This window comes from Aedes albopictus, chromosome 2 (genome assembly GCF_035046485.1).
Source record: "Aedes albopictus strain Foshan chromosome 2, AalbF5, whole genome shotgun sequence".
NCBI lineage: Eukaryota > Metazoa > Arthropoda > Insecta > Diptera > Culicidae > Aedes > Aedes albopictus.
Genome location: NC_085137.1, coordinates 193335457 through 193353256, shown reverse-complemented (window position 1 = coordinate 193353256; position 17800 = coordinate 193335457). Strand labels below are relative to the sequence as shown.

The 17800-nt window shown below is 35.7% G+C and overlaps 1 protein-coding gene across 1 annotated transcript; it reads left to right on the top strand.

The window, feature by feature from the left end:
• Nucleotides 1-1951: 1951 nt before the first annotated feature.
• On the top strand, nucleotides 1952-16704 carry LOC109409615 (outer mitochondrial transmembrane helix translocase). Its single transcript, XM_019683067.3, has 3 exons — nucleotides 1952-2340; nucleotides 15316-15554; nucleotides 15708-16704. Exons 1-3 carry the CDS (start codon nucleotides 2174-2176, stop codon nucleotides 16520-16522), a joined length of 1221 nt encoding a protein of 406 aa, XP_019538612.3. The 5' UTR covers nucleotides 1952-2173; the 3' UTR covers nucleotides 16523-16704.
• Nucleotides 16705-17800: the final 1096 nt, after the last annotated feature.

Genomic DNA, 17800 nt, shown 5'->3' with positions numbered 1-17800 from the left:
CTAGGTTGTAATGCAATCTAGCGTCTAAGTGTAAAAAAGTTCGATTGAATTTGCATCTTGTCACTTTAAATTGCAGAAGAGAGAGTCGATGAAGAGAACTCTCTCATGTTACTTTCGCCCTTATTTAAACTCAATCTAGACTTATCCACGAGCGGTAATGGCGGCGGCGGGCACAAATAACCGATTCGAATTTTGACGTTTCATGGGGATCGCAATCGGTTGGCGCCATCAAACGGTGGGTGAAGGGGTGAGGAGGAGAATGAAACTGTTTTGACTTTCCCCCAAGAACCGTCAAAATCCGAACCGGTTGGATATGCCCACCGCCGCTATTACCGCTCGCGAATAAGTGGATATTATAGAGCTTGCTGACGTTTATTCACCTCTCTCTTTCAAACATGCAGGCGGGATAGGATTTGTTTTCATCGGGAAACCTTTCCTGATGACAACAAATCCTATTCCGCCTGCATGTTTGAAAGAGAAAGGTGAACAAACGTCAGCAAGCTCTATGGTGCCCGATTTTTACGGGAGCGTGCAGGAAAGGAACCAAATCCGGCATACCCAGCGAGCATAACACATTTGAACGTTGCCACATTTAAAGCTGTATATTTTTCGTTATCGTATCTGTATTTGAAAGCAAAAATATATTTTTAATCTACACATGTAAATAATTATTGAAGAAAAGGCAAAAAACAACAGAGAAAATTCAAGTTCACGCTGTTTTTTTTTGTTTAGTGCAATATCCAAAAATTGTATTTTGTTTTTGGCTTAAAAAATCTGTAAAATATATATTCATGTCGAAATTTCTGCTTCCAGGCGCTGGAGATTGCCAAGCAGTTTGCAGGTGAAGTATGCCGTAGCCCAGTGAGGAAACTCTCAAAACCTCACTGGTGGCTTCCTCACTGCTGCTGCTGACGCTCCATGCCGCTGCTAACCGGGTCTCCGCTATGCTGCTGCAACCAAACTGCCGAGTTGTGTCGTTTATGACATCCGTTTTCAGAATGAGCTTGCTTCGGTTCACTCTCTGCTTTTATATCCTCTGTACGCACATTGCGACCAATAGGAAAGGCTGAATGAAGGGGAAATAGATTCTCCTTAAATTGCAAGGAAATCGACTTTTTCTCAGTGTTTCTCAAATCAGTTTTAAAATCTATATATTTTAACATTGTTTTTTATATTTTTTATTACATCTGTTTTACCTATATTCTACAATTTATTGGGTTTCTTATTAATGTTTAGACTACTGTGATAATTTGTGAATCTACTGAATCATCATTTCCCATCGAAATTTCTCACTTATCAAACTTATTTTGTTTACCTGTTGTGCATCCGACGCCCCTGTCATGAACTCAACGGAACTTGTGTATGCCAGCCGCTGCGAAGTCGTGTGCGAAATTCGACTGTGATGATAATGAATTTCGGCCGAGTCTAAATGGGTGCAAATGTCGCAATACATATACATATGTATTGTTTTTCAGAAAATCTGTAAACATATCTGTAAAATCTGTATAATTTCTTAGTTTTTATAAAATCGGAAAATAGCTGTGAAAATCAGTAAAATACAGATCTGGACGAACATTTGAAAAGGGCCTATCTGCTTTGCGTAAACAAACATGTTTTTGTCTCTGTAGGGCCCAACTGCATCCACTCACGCACATAAACACCCTTATCAGAAAGAGTGTTCTTCAAGCTATCTGTTAAGGGTGTTGATGTGCGTGGGTGGATGCAGATGGGCCCTACAGAGACAAAAACATGTTTGTTTACAAAAAGCAGATAGGCCCTTTTCAAATGTTCGTCCAGAGATTAATCTGTATGCAGACTACCTGCAGCCTACCTCTCTTTTAAATACTTTGCCTTGAACGCTGGATATCCAGCTTCATCGATGAAATTTTCAACACGTCGACTAGTAACGCTAGTAACGCATCGATCTGTCATCCATCCGTCACCCAAACGTCAGAACCAAAAGACGGGACGGCAAAAAAAAAAATTGCTCATCGTGTGTTGCGTTTCGTCGTGATTTTCTGTTCTTGGGTGATTTCAAGTGAGTTTTTGTTCTTGGATTCGACAAGAAAAAGTGCTCCCGATTACAGCGACAGCAAACGAATATTGATTCGCATCGTGAATCGAACGGAACCAGGTTCACGGAGGATTGAAGTGTGCCGTCGTCTCCTCCGTCATGTCGGGAGCAAACATCACTCGCAACGAGGTGGTGCAATTCGTGCTGCGGATCTCGCTGGTATCGATTGTCACCTACTATTCGGCCAAATGGCTCATGAAGAACCTGGACCCGACCAACAAGAGCAAGAAGAAGGCCATCGAGAAGGCGGAGGATATCCTTAAAAAGTGAGTAGAGTTTGTCGTTCGGGGGGAAGACGTCGATCAATCGGAGGGTCGAAAGTCCAAAAGTCGTCTGAATTCCGCTTCGTCTGGGGATGGGAAACTATTTTAGAACGTATTTAGCATGCTGTCTAGTGGCGCCTTGAGTGCAGTTACTTGTTTTCTCTTTTGTTATATAATGTTGATATAGGTAGGTAGATGCATTTGAAATTGGAAGGATTTAGATGTTTTACAAAAAGAATCTTACTTTCACTTACTTAAAGTTAAAATCTAACATGTTACCGTTTCGTAGGTAAACGCTCCCTTAGTGGAGGTAGTACCAATAGTGGTGGTAGTGCCAATTTAGCACTATTTCGAAAAAGCTTGCATATGACATTTTTAATATATGCATCATAACTAATTATTAACATTAATTCAGTTTTGTGTTCAGGATTTGCCGAAAAACCTATTTTAAACAATTATTTTCCTTAAATTTTTTGCTCCTTTGCACCTACAGTGGTGGTAGTGTTCCTATAATGGTGGGTCCCATAAGAATTCAATGGGATGCGCCACTATAGGAACCAATGTTAAATTTTACCTCCATAATAGGAACCGTGTACCTATATTTGGTGCAAGTGATTTATTAGCAAAAACTTAAATAAACAATGGTTTTTACATTTTTCTTAGCAAATTCAAGTGAAAAACTACCGGTTAACGTTTTCAGAATTTTTAGTTTATTTTACTACAAGGAGCTACTAATAGCACCACTATTGGTACATTTACCCTAAAATAAATACAATACAATACAATACAACTTTCAATATAATGGATAGTATTTTTAAAAGAAAAATATAAATTTTATAAAATTTTCGAAATTTGTATGGAGCATAGACTTTGGCCAGAATCCACCTCCCCCCCTAAGACTCTACATAGTTTATGGACAGGCCAAGGTTTCCTTCCAAATTACCAGGAAAGGAGAATGCCGTGTATTGCCGGAAACCCCTAAATATCTAGATCTTCTTTTCAAGTACCTTACTCTTGACCTTACGGAGATGTAGCATAATTTTTTCATATGCGACGACACGTCTGCTCGCTTGTTCAAAGTCGTATGAAAAAGTCTCTCAGATGATGATACTTCGCCTGATGAGATCAAAAATGAACTCTACTTAATACTTGGATTCACTCCAGTCCAAGTAGTAAGTAATAAAAATGAAAAAGAGAACCCCTCAACAATTGATTTGACCGTAGCTGACTCAAGTCAGCATTGTAGCCAATTGGTTACTCATGCTGATTTCTATTCCTATTATATTTCATATTTCCCAAGAAGCGATTTTTAATCACATCAGCTCTACTTCCACAGAGCTGACTGGGATAAAAACATACATCGATAGCCATTTAGATGTTAATGTTCCATTGGAAAAAATCAAATTTGACTCAGTTATCATTGATGACGATCTAAAACTTCTGATCCGTCTTAAAAACGTGAGAAGAAGACAATTCCAACGAACTCGAGATCCTGCTTTGAAAGTTATATGGCGGGATCTTCAGAAGGAAATTAAAAAAAAACATTTCACAGAATCGAGAAATAAAAATTTGGCAAATAAAGTTTTTCAATTAAACCCCGGCTCTAAGCCGTTTTGGAAATTGACGATTGTTTGAAAAAGCCTCAGACAGAAGCCTATTCCTGCGTTGAAAGAGGATAACAAAATATAATTAACTAATTCTGAAAAAGCACAAAAACCTTGCCAATCAGTTTGAAAGTGCGCATAGTTTCAGTATAGGTCTCACTAGTCCAATAGAACATCAGGTTGCTCACGAACTCAAAACTTTCTGAATCATGAGAACATTTTCGAAAACTGGACACATATTTGGACGAAGTGAGATCTACTATTAGGAAGTTTAAGAATGTGAAAGCTCCGGGTGATGACGGAATTTTGCTTATTATTTTTGGTTAATATATTTAACAACTATTTTCAGTTGGCATACTTTCCTGGAAAATGGAAAAATGCTAAGATTGTTCCAATTCCAGGCTTCAAGATAAAAATCCTACCGAAGCTTCTAGCCAGGACGATTAGTTAGTTGACTGTCATCTATCTGTAAACTTTTTTAAAAAGTTTTTTTTTTTTAAATAGAATGATAGTTCACATTGATGAAAATTCTATTTTTGCCAATGAGCAGTTCGGATTCTGCCAAAGACATTCGACTTCTCATCAACTTTTACGGGTAACGAATTTAATTCGTTCCAATAAATCTCAATCACACTGCTTTCGCAATTTATTCATCAATCAGTAATCATAAACATATGAAAAATGATTTAATCTATCATTAACCATTCATCGTAAAAAAGATACACCATATAAAATATATGATCCAATTTGTATTTGTATTTAAAACTAGCTGTCCCGGCAAACGTCGTTCTGCCTGCCTACTGTGTTTTTGGCGAGCAGCTCTATAGATAAATGCCCCACAAAATGAGTTTTCAAACTTTATCGTTTTCGGTACGTTCCCGGTCGATTTTCCTAATTATTTTTTCGTACGAACACGTCGGAGACTTGCACAAATGAAACACTGAAAGAAAGGTGTAGATTCGTTGGCCCGTTCCCGAGCCTATTCGTGACATACAAACACCATTCCAGAATTTATTTATATAGATAATCCATCTGACAATGTTGTCTTAATGAATAAAATATACTATAATCTAGTTTAGCACAGACCTAATTCTTTTAGCAAAACGCCCTGACGACTCATTGAAAAAGTTTCTCAACTGCCGTAAGCGTTCGAATACACGCAGACATAGGTTCATAGTAACCATACACAGTGTGATGGAAATTCGGTTGTAACAACGATGTATCGCGAAGAGATCTTAAAAGGTCACGAATATTCAGCAAAGATAGCAGGTCAGGAGTACCGTCAGTGTACCAGTAGCCGCTCATGACCCAATAGCCGCTCACTGTTGCAAAAATCAAGTTTACACGCATAAATACACTCTTTTCGGTGCTGATATTCTTGGACAATATAAATTAGACGAGAGCAAAGCCATTTTATGCAATATTTACCGGATAACATAAATTTTAAAAACAAAACAATTAAATTTTTTGAGCGGCTATTGGGCCCAAAAAAGCTGTAGCTAATTTCATGTGTTCCAATAACCGCTCACGCAAAAAAATACGACAAAATCGTAAAATCTGCCGATTTTAGTACACAGTGTGTTTAATCCCTATTATACACTCCTACGGAACAGGAAAAAATAATTGTAAAAACATAGAGTTGGAAAAATAGGTTTTGCTACTTTTCCCCGAATGTCGGTTCCCCGAATGTCGTTTCCTCGAACGCCGTTTCCCCGAATGCCGTTTCCCCGAATAACCCTTTTCCCCGAATGCCGTTTGCCCGAATAAGTACGTTTCCCCGAAAAAAAATTATGTACCGTCAAAAAATGATTAGATGCTAAATTGCTACTGGCTAGGCCGCTTTTATTAGTTTTATTTCCAAAGTATTGCCGGCTAACACTTAATCATAGGAAACTTCCTTCCCACAAAGATGGTTGTTCTTTGGAGTTCTTTGGGAACTGTTAACATTATAGTTAATATTGATCCACTTCCTTAAATTTGTGTTAACGTCGCAGCTAATATAGCATCACTAGAAATTTTCCCTTCTTTCAAAGAAGGCGATTCTTTCAAGTTTTAATTAACATCGTAGTTTCTAGTTTCACTAGAAATTTTCCCTTCTTTTAAAAATGCAGTTCTTTCAAGTTTTAATGCTAAAAAGTTTTTGTTAACATCACAACTAATATAGTTTCCCTAGAAATTTTCCCTTCTTTCATAGAAGGCGGTTCTTCTAAGTGTAAATGTTAACAAGTTTTTGTTAACATGGCAATTAATATAGTTTTTGAAATAACTAGTACTGACAAAGTTTCCGTTGAAGTTGTTGTATTTAGTTAAATCTCAGTTAAATCATGTACATACATACATACATATTTTTAAAGAATATATAAAAACTAGTGAATTAAAACTACTTCTTTCGCGTTTCGGGGAAACGGGAATTCGGGGAAACGGCATTCGGGGAAAAGGGACATTCGGGGAAACGGCGTTCTGGGAAACGACATTCGGGGAAACGACATTCGGGGAAAAGTAGCACAATCGGAAAAATAATGCACTTTTCAGAAAAGTCCATTTAAAAGATGGCATAAATTTGTTCGTGAGCGGAATTAGGGCCACTTTGGTCTCACACCAAATGTAATGAAATCATACTTTTATGAAAAGTTTTACATAAGTCTTGATTTGTATCTGATTACACTTAGATTGAACTAACATAAAATGGACATTACAAATTGGCTTAACAGTCATTCAACAGATGATGTTTTTTATGCGAAACTGGCTTTCGATGAGCGGAATCTGGTACCCTGATGGTATCAGTTTCGCCATTCAGCAGCTTTGCAATCATCAACGATTGCTGTACTTTCCGTCGTCGATCCAGCGGCATCTATCAGGATATGGTGGCAGATTTCCGGGGTCTCTCCATGGCAAGTTCCTGGGTGCCAAGCGAATGAATCGTTTCTGTATCCGCTCAATCCTGACGCATCACGTAACTTGATAAAAATGCCATACGATCGAAGCATTCTCCAAAATTGGGCGCACAAGAGCACAGTACAACGATTTCCAGCAGTGCGGGCCCGAGAAATCCTTGGCTACTTTGGAAATGAAGCCCAATTGTCGGGTCGCTTTAGAAACAATTTCAGATCGATGCAGATCGAAAGTCATTTTCGTATCCAGCTGAATCCCCAAATCTGTTACACTCATTGCACAATTATGGGTCACACACAATTATTAGGCACTTTCCACTTTAATACATAAATACTAATTAATTGCAAGCTTTTGTTAGCCAATATCATTTTTCGTACATAAGTTGATTTATTTTGTGTCACTATACGTATCTTACACAGGCTTATACATACGTCAAAACATACATATTTTCAATATTTTTTTGTTCGCAAAGCCATCTGTCAAAGTAACGCTTCGATTGTGATTAGCGGAAAGTGCGTACGCTGCTTTCGTTAGCTCTGTAAAAGCGACCTTTAGTGATTTTTTAGTGCGAAATGGTATCGCCACCAGAACAAAGGTATAATTTGCGTTCCCAATGTGGAAATTCATGTAATTGCAGCTAATTAAAGCTACTTTCAGGCAAAATTTAAGTGACTCATTATTGTGCCAAGGAACACCCAAAATCACACAATTATGGGTCACTTTTTGTGCAACATAAAATTGGGAGTACAATCTGGGTACATGAGCATTGCATACTCTTAGGCGTTTATCGATGGCTTTGCTGAAGATTTTGTCTCAATTGGGGTTTTAAATTAAGAAAAATTCAATGATTTTATATTTTTAAACAAAAGAGCACCTTTTTCTAAGCCTCTATGATTTTTTTTTCAGATTTTTAGAACTTTGTTTAGGTACCTAAAATCAATTTCAAAAAGATTTTTCGAAATCACCTTTTGACAGCTGGCCCACTGCTTGACAGCTCCGCCCAGTACAAAATGCGACGAGGGGTGATTCGACAAATCGCTCCCATACAAACTTCAAACTGATTTTTAAATAGGTTCCCGGGCACCAAAATTCATGAAAAATTGGATTTCGGCTCAGTTTTGCATGCAGATTCAGAATATGGAATTATCTCAACACCGCTAAAGAAGCCAATTGGCTTCTTTAACGGTGTTGAGATGATTCGATATTCTAAATTTGCATGTATACTTAATATACTTAATAAGTATACTTAATATGATAACTTCAATTCAGTTTAGAATCATACCATATACCTAGATACTTGTAATCACTAACCTGCTCTATTTCAATACCGTTAAGATATAAATCTATACTAATAGTGGAATGTTTTCGAGAAAAAATAATAAATTTTGTTTTTTGAACCGAAAAGTTAAAACCATTATTGAAAGCCCATAAATCAATATTATCCAAACTAACCTGCATAAAATGGCGAATTATTTCTCTGTTTTTGCCACTTACTGAAATAACCTTATCATCAGCGAACTGAATTAAATAACAGCCATTTGGAATGAATGCTGAAATATTACTAGTGAATAAATTATATAAAAAGGGACTTGAACAAGATCCTTGAGGAAGACCATAATAACTATAACGAAAATTTTTAGACGACCCATTGCGATAAAAGTACATAATTTTATATGAGAATAAATCTATATATATATATATATATATATATATATATATATATATATATATATATATATATATATATAACGGCATAAAAAAAGGATGATTTTAAATCGTCTTGAGCTATGGGCTGAAAATAATGAATTTTTTTCAACTTCTCAATATGGCTTTAGAAAGGGTCGTGGTACCCGTGATTGTACAGCCCTTTTGGCTTCTAAAATTTTACTTTCTTTCAATCAAAAACAAGATGTTATTTCCACATTTCTTGATGTATCTGGAGCCTATGATTCTGTACTTATAGATTTACTTTTCCCAAAAATGAATAATTTGAAAATTCCCTTTATTATATCCAATTTTCAGGGTGGCCACACAAAATCAAAATTGAAATTCCCGACTTTTTCCCGCATTGATTGTGAAATTTTCCGACTTTTCTTTATATACCTGTGGAGCACGTAGAACATCCAAGAACCAAGCTTCTTAGTGGATCTGTAAAACTTACTGAAATATTTACAATGTTATTGTGATGCTGTGACAGTTTTACAATATTTTGGAGTCGTTAACATCTAAAGAAATGTACATGTAACATATGCTTGAAATTTGCTTCTAATTCTGGATGTCTTGTAACGTAGATCTATACTTGAAAATATTTGTGTTGGAATTACCAAAAATTTTTTGTAAAATTCTTGATGAAGTTCCCATAAAAAAAATCTAATTGCCTGGCTGAAATACTCTTTGGTGAAATCTTTAAATGAGTTTTTGTACGCTATCACAGGATTTTTGAAGGTATAAAGGACGGCATCATTGACGTAATTCTGTTTTGATTCCTATAGCCAGAATTATGGGAGTGTTTTCTGGTGAAATTCTTCGTGGAATTTGCTAACAATATTTCCTGCAAGAAGTTTATTGCAAAAATACTGAATAAATGTCTGATATTTTTTCACAAACTCTGATAGTGGCAAATCAGGAAATCTATTCAATAACACTAGTTTAAAAAATATCAGATATACCTACAAGAAATGAGCTTAAAATTATTTCAGTATAAGATGTTTCTTCTTTCTTTTGACATTCAAGATTTCAGAACAATGTTTCGTCAGCAAACCTTGAAGAACCCCAAGAAGCACGTACAGATATTCCTCAGATTTAAATTAGGAATTATGGTTAAAAACTCTTCTACAATGTTCATATGTTATGTTTGTCCTAGGGAATTCGTGCAAAAAGCTTTTCATGTTTTCCATTGGTAACACCAGGAACTCCTTCAGTAGACAGGCCATACATTAAAAGATTCCATAAAAAAAATCTAGAGGATCATGTCTTCTGGTTATCAACTTGCAATTATGCTTCTGTTTTATTGTCATGAATTGCAAGGATTCTAGTTCTAGGTATTTATTTATAAATTAATCCAGTAATTCTACAAATCGTTACGCTGAAATCACTTTAAGAGTTCCTCCCAGAATTTCGTCATCAATTCGAAATTCCATGAAAAATCCACCAGAAATTCTTCCGCGATGACCCTGGCGATGACTAAATTTTCAATGTTTTTAGCAATTATTTAAAAAAAATGCCGTTATACGAAATTGTTTGTATGATTACTTTGGTGATTGCAGGAAACTTTTCTATGAACTCATTCTGAAATTTCTAGAAATACCGTTAAATACTCCTGCAAAGCAATTATTTGAGGAAGTCCTTCACTAGAAAATTAAGAAATAATTTTAAAGTTTCAATGGAAACATTAATTTAAACTTGTCCCAAAGCTCAGCCAGATGTTTTGGCAAAAAATCTATGTTAATAATTTTTCCAAGGTCTCAATCAGAGAATCCTTTTCAAAGTTCGTCAACATACAAAATCTCATCGACAAGAATTCTCTGATTACCACCAGAATTCCAGGGGTCTTGAGCTAAAATAAATTTGCTTAGTTTTTCCTGGCATTAGACAGTCGAAACTTTGCAAACTACGTGATTCCTCGATTATACTCGAACTGTATTTCTCGACAAACAGCTTTGTGAAATATTCTGTAAAAAATCATTGAAAGAATTTCATACTCTACAACTTAAAATAATAGTTTTTTTTGCGCATGCTATTGATGATTTCTGGTTAAGGTCATTATTAAGCTTTGATTAACAATGTGTATCAGTAGGTCTGCTTCAGAGGCACGTTCTCCTTCATTAAGGAAATTTGTACCAAGTATGTAACAGACTATTTTTTTTCTAAGAAAATGTTGGAGAAGTATTATTCTGTTATTATGTTATCTCAACGAATGTTGGAGAAGTGTTTTGTGGCAATTTTGATAAAATCAGTCAAAATTTGGTTACCAAAATTATTTGTTGCGATACTTTTTTCACGTTTCTCACCAAACAAGAAATCACTCGTAGTTCTGAATCCAATGATCATCTGCATCATTTGGTTTTTGTGATTTCTGAGTGAAACTTCTGAAACTGTGTAAGAATCTGGATTTAAAGAAAGTGCTAAATCTGGATTTGAGTTAACATTCTGGAAGCGCTACACATTATTTTGAAAATTCCCGATCATAAACAAAATTCCCGACTTATTCCCGCATATTTCCCTATGGATTTCAATTCCCGACTTTTTCCCGCATTTCCCGAATTTCCCGAGTCTGTGGCTGAATCCGGCAAACTTTGTCTTGCCTACTGCGTTTTTTTGACGTTTCAAGTTTCTATCCAAGACCAAGCCCCCGGTCACAAAATGTATGGAAGATCGATTTCCAAAAACTCTCAATTTTTCCATGTTTTTTGCCTCATAAACCTTCCTTGGGTGAAAACTAACAGAACAAAACAAAAAAGATCAAAATTGGACCTTCCGTTCGCAAGTTATGCGCGGTCCCACGTATGCCACTGCATTTTTATATATATAGATATATATATATATATATATATATATATATATATATATATATATATATATATATATATATATATATATATATATATATATATATATATATATATATATATATATATATATATATAACGGCATATATATATATATATATATATATATATATATATATATATATATATATATATATATATATATATATATATATATATATATATATATATATATATATATATATATATATATATATAAATGCAATGGCATACGTGGGACCGCGCATAACTTGCGAACGGAAAGTCCGATTTTGGTCGTCTTAGTTTTATTCTGTTAGTATTCACCCAAGGAAGGTTTATGAGGTAAAAAACATGGAAAAATTTAGAGTTTTTAAAAATCGATCTTTCATACATTTTGACCGGGGACTTGGTCTTGGCTAGAAACTTGAAACGTCAAAAAACGTAGTAGGCAAGACAAAGTTTGCCGGATTCAGCCACAGACTCGGGAAATTCGGGAAATGCGGGAAAAAGTCGGGAATTGAAATCCATAGGGAAATATGCGGGAATAAGTCGGGAATTTTGTTTATGATCGGGAATTTTCAAAATAATGTGTAGCGCTTCCAGAATGTTAACTCAAATCCAGATTTAGCACTTTCTTTAAATCCAGATTCTTACACAGTTTCAGAAGTTTCACTCAGAAATCACAAAAACCAAATGATGCAGATGATCATTGGATTCAGAACTACGAGTGATTTCTTGTTTGGTGAGAAACGTGAAAAAAGTATCGCAACAAATAATTTTGGTAACCAAATTTTGACTGATTTTATCAAAATTGCCACAAAACACTTCTCCAACATTCGTTGAGATAACATAATAACAGAATAATACTTCTCCAACATTTTCTTAGAAAAAAAATAGTCTGTTACATACTTGGTACAAATTTCCTTAATGAAGGAGAACGTGCCTCTGAAGCAGACCTACTGATACACATTGTTAATCAAAGCTTAATAATGACCTTAACCAGAAATCATCAATAGCATGCGCAAAAAAAACTATTATTTTAAGTTGTAGAGTATGAAATTCTTTCAATGATTTTTTACAGAATATTTCACAAAGCTGTTTGTCGAGAAATACAGTTCGAGTATAATCGAGGAATCACGTAGTTTGCAAAGTTTCGACTGTCTAATGCCAGGAAAAACTAAGCAAATTTATTTTAGCTCAAGACCCCTGGAATTCTGGTGGTAATCAGAGAATTCTTGTCGATGAGATTTTGTATGTTGACGAACTTTGAAAAGGATTCTCTGATTGAGACCTTGGAAAAATTATTAACATAGATTTTTTGCCAAAACATCTGGCTGAGCTTTGGGACAAGTTTAAATTAATGTTTCCATTGAAACTTTAAAATTATTTCTTAATTTTCTAGTGAAGGACTTCCTCAAATAATTGCTTTGCAGGAGTATTTAACGGTATTTCTAGAAATTTCAGAATGAGTTCATAGAAAAGTTTCCTGCAATCACCAAAGTAATCATACAAACAATTTCGTATAACGGCATTTTTTTTAAATAATTGCTAAAAACATTGAAAATTTAGTCATCGCCAGGGTCATCGCGGAAGAATTTCTGGTGGATTTTTCATGGAATTTCGAATTGATGACGAAATTCTGGGAGGAACTCTTAAAGTGATTTCAGCGTAACGATTTGTAGAATTACTGGATTAATTTATAAATAAATACCTAGAACTAGAATCCTTGCAATTCATGACAATAAAACAGAAGCATAATTGCAAGTTGATAACCAGAAGACATGATCCTCTAGATTTTTTTTATGGAATCTTTTAATGTATGGCCTGTCTACTGAAGGAGTTCCTGGTGTTACCAATGGAAAACATGAAAAGCTTTTTGCACGAATTCCCTAGGACAAACATAACATATGAACATTGTAGAAGAGTTTTTAACCATAATTCCTAATTTAAATCTGAGGAATATCTGTACGTGCTTCTTGGGGTTCTTCAAGGTTTGCTGACGAAACATTGTTCTGAAATCTTGAATGTCAAAAGAAAGAAGAAACATCTTATACTGAAATAATTTTAAGCTCATTTCTTGTAGGTATATCTGATATTTTTTAAACTAGTGTTATTGAATAGATTTCCTGATTTGCCACTATCAGAGTTTGTGAAAAAATATCAGACATTTATTCAGTATTTTTGCAATAAACTTCTTGCAGGAAATATTGTTAGCAAATTCCACGAAGAATTTCACCAGAAAACACTCCCATAATTCTGGCTATAGGAATCAAAACAGAATTACGTCAATGATGCCGTCCTTTATACCTTCAAAAATCCTGTGATAGCGTACAAAAACTCATTTAAAGATTTCACCAAAGAGTATTTCAGCCAGGCAATTAGATTTTTTTTATGGGAACTTCATCAAGAATTTTACAAAAAATTTTTGGTAATTCCAACACAAATATTTTCAAGTATAGATCTACGTTACAAGACATCCAGAATTAGAAGCAAATTTCAAGCATATGTTACATGTACATTTCTTTAGATGTTAACGACTCCAAAATATTGTAAAACTGTCACAGCATCACAATAACATTGTAAATATTTCAGTAAGTTTTACAGATCCACTAAGAAGCTTGGTTCTTGGATGTTCTACGTGCTCCACAGGTATATAAAGAAAAGTCGGAAAATTTCACAATCAATGCGGGAAAAAGTCGGGAATTTCAATTTTGATTTTGTGTGGCCACCCTGAAAATTGGATATAATAAAGGGAATTTTCAAATTATTCATTTTTGGGAAAAGTAAATCTATAAGTACAGAATCATAGGCTCCAGATACATCAAGAAATGTGGAAATAACATCTTGTTTTTGATTGAAAGAAAGTAAAATTTTAGAAGCCAAAAGGGCTGTACAATCACGGGTACCACGACCCTTTCTAAAGCCATATTGAGAAGTTGAAAAAAATTCATTATTTTCAGCCCATAGCTCAAGACGATTTAAAATCATCCTTTCCATAAGTTTACGAAGACAGGATAATAAACTAATTGGTCTACGACTATCAGCCAAAGATGGGTCTTTACCTGGTTTCAGAATACTAACTACTTTAATTGAACGCCATTCTAATGGTAAAATATTTTGAAAAAGAAAAGAGTTATAAATTGACAACAAAAAGAATTTTACCTTCAAACGGTAAATTTTTAAGTACAATGAATTTAACATACCTGGAGCAGTATAATTTTTTATAGATAATGCCAAGTTTAGCTCATCTAATGAAAATGGAGAAACATAATTCAGGAAAATAATTGTGTAATTCTACATTTTTGAAATTAATAGAACGGGGAACAACATCAGGACATATTTTCGATGCAAATTGATCAAACCAATTATCTGAATATTCCAATATAACAGAAGACCCATTATTGTGGTTTTCATTAATTTCAAACTTTTTAGTAATTTTTACCACCTGAAGTGAATTTTACAAGCAGATTTTTATATAAAATAATAAAAAGGAGTTTCAATGAAGAGAATATAAAATAAAAATAATGAAAATGTTATTTTTGTATGAAAAACGATTCTTATTATGAAATTATTGCTCCTTGAGTGACCCATAAGTGTAATTTATTCGATTATACAGTTTACATAATATTTCTTGGAAGTAGCATAGACACACTTGTCAACATAGACAGCATTGTCAACTCAATACTCACTTGACGACACACTGGTCAATCAATTAGGTAATTAATTGACGATCAATCATGTATTAACGAATCGGAATCAATTTCATAACTTGAGGCAGCGATCTTCATACATTGTAACACGCTTGATAGTGCATTGAAATCGATATCTCTGTAACAGCCCTGCTCTAGTAAATTGCCGGCGCTGCACTGCAAACTCATGAATCACCCATCTACAAGTTACAATTGAATCGCATTTATTTATAAATACTTTCATTCATCCCATCCCGCGCACAGACTTGGCCCGAACATCAAAAGGAGCGCCCTTACCAATCTGAACGACTACGAGCTGGTGATTGCTTCGCATCTGGTTGTCCCGGAGAACATCACCGTCAGCTGGGATAGCATCGCCGGGCTGGACCATGTCTGCCAGGAAATCAAGGAAAGTTTGGTCTTTCCTGTGTGCCATCGGGATATGTTCTCGGCATCGTCGCTGTATCAGGCCCCGAAGGGTGTTTTGCTGTATGGACCGCCAGGTACGTGAACCAAATACGCCGTCAAATAAGTTCCAGCATGGTTTTGTCTGATGCTATCTTTCTAAAAAAAACTTATTAACTCGGGACACGTCGTGTAATGTCGTGTCTTATGAAATTTTAATAACTTTTGTTACTAATCCTCTTATCCCACAGGATGCGGTAAGACTCTGATCGCCAAAGCAACTGCCAAGGAAGCCGGTATGCGTTTCATCAATCTGGATGTGGCCATGCTCACGGACAAGTGGTACGGCGAATCCCAGAAGCTGGCATCGGCCGTCTTCTCGTTGGCCGTCAAAATTCAACCGTGTATCATTTTCATCGACGAAATCGATTCGTTCCTGCGTGCGCGTAATTCCTCTGACCACGAGGCCACCGCCATGATGAAGACCCAGTTCATGATGCTCTGGGATGGTCTGAATACGGAATCGGATTCGACCGTGATCGTGATGGGAGCCACCAATCGGCCTCAGGATCTGGACAAGGCCATTTTGCGTCGCATGCCGGCTCAGTTCCACATCGGGTTGCCCAGCGAGGATCAGCGGCTGAAGATCTTGCAACTGATTCTGCGTCAGGAGAAACTGGCCAAGGATGTGGAGTTTGCGCAGCTGGCTCGAATGACCAACGGATACTCCGGATCGGACCTGCGCGAGATGTGCCGCAATGCTTCCGTCTATCGAATTCGTAAGGTAATGCGCGAAAAGAATAAGGAAATGGCTGCGGCGGCGGCGGCAGCAGCAGCAGCGGCGGCGGCCTCAACATCTACCGAATCCGGTAGCAAACCGAACGGTATGATGAATGGCAACTGCTCCACGGCTGCGGCTGTGAGTGCGTCCTCCTCCGCCGGGTCTCCAATGCTGGATGAAGCTCCAGCCATCACGATGGAAGATCTAGTGGAATCATTACGCAACATGAAACACTCCAAATACAATTCGGGGCACTTGAATGATGCTCGCATAGATTTAGACTAAGTGCGCTTTTATCCAGTAGCATTGAAAAAAAACTTTCTGCTTAGGAATGAAGGCGAAATTGAGCTTAATGTACGCAGATATAGCTCGCTAGAAAGGAAATAATTGTGGTAGATACTGTATTTCGATATGAATTACGTATTATTTTTTCTCTGTTTTAATATTTAATATATTTGAAAACGTTCGCATTTGTGTTTTAATGCCACTTTACTACACAACCTTAAATAATCTGGAATAATACTGGAACTTTTTTTTATTACTCTATATTCATGAATTCTAACTTAGAGCTTTTTCTGCACGCCTATTGTTTAGTATGCTTTTCTCAATAAATAATTGAATGAAATTTATGAATATTGTTGCATAATACTCAATTTTGTCAAAAATTCTCTGGAGGAGAGTTGCTAACGCGAAGCTTTTAAAAATTTCACACAAAAACTATGGCAATATCTTGGATGGATCATTGGCAGATTTCAGAGAAATTCTTACGAATTTTCCGTGAAACTTGTGGAGTATATTCTGTCTGATCCCATGGACAAATTCTTGGATGAGTGTCAAATAGACAAAGAAACATATTTGCTAGACATGAATTTATACCACGACATTCTTTGAAGAAGTTGATACAACCGATTATTCAGATCAGATTATTCTCAAATTCCAGTACCTATGCAAAAATTGTGTTGATCCTGATGAGCTATATTAAGCAAACATTAACCTCTCTTTTGTGTTATTTTCCTAGGCAGTTGAGAATCATAGAGAAACGCTTAAACAGCAGGAGTGTTAAACATATGTCCGGAGCTACACAATAGGATACAAGCAATCCTGTGCAAATTTGATTGTTTTTGATAGTTTTTACGTTTCCAACCCTATTTAAGTTTTTTGGCACAATCTTAGTAGTCGCAAACGTCGTGTATTTAAATTACCCAGTTGAATCAACTAATCGATATAAATACAGATATTACTCTTAAATACAAATAGCTTTCACTAGCATATAAGCATAAAGAAGTTTTAATAAATATGCTGAAAGTTAAACAGAATAGGATAATCGTTGGACAGTGTCTAAAGGATGATTTGAGTCGTTGGAATTCAAAACGCATTGAGCGCGATCACTTCTCACAGGAATGATGGTTTAATAGTGAGTTTAGGTTGTAAAGAGGATTTTTTTTCTAATTTAATATAACTAGGATTAAGTTTTCCTGTAGATACCGAGAAATCGAGTGAATAAATAGTCGCAATGATAGACGCGTTGAAAATTGGGTGTTTCAATTTTCTTAGCAGATGTGG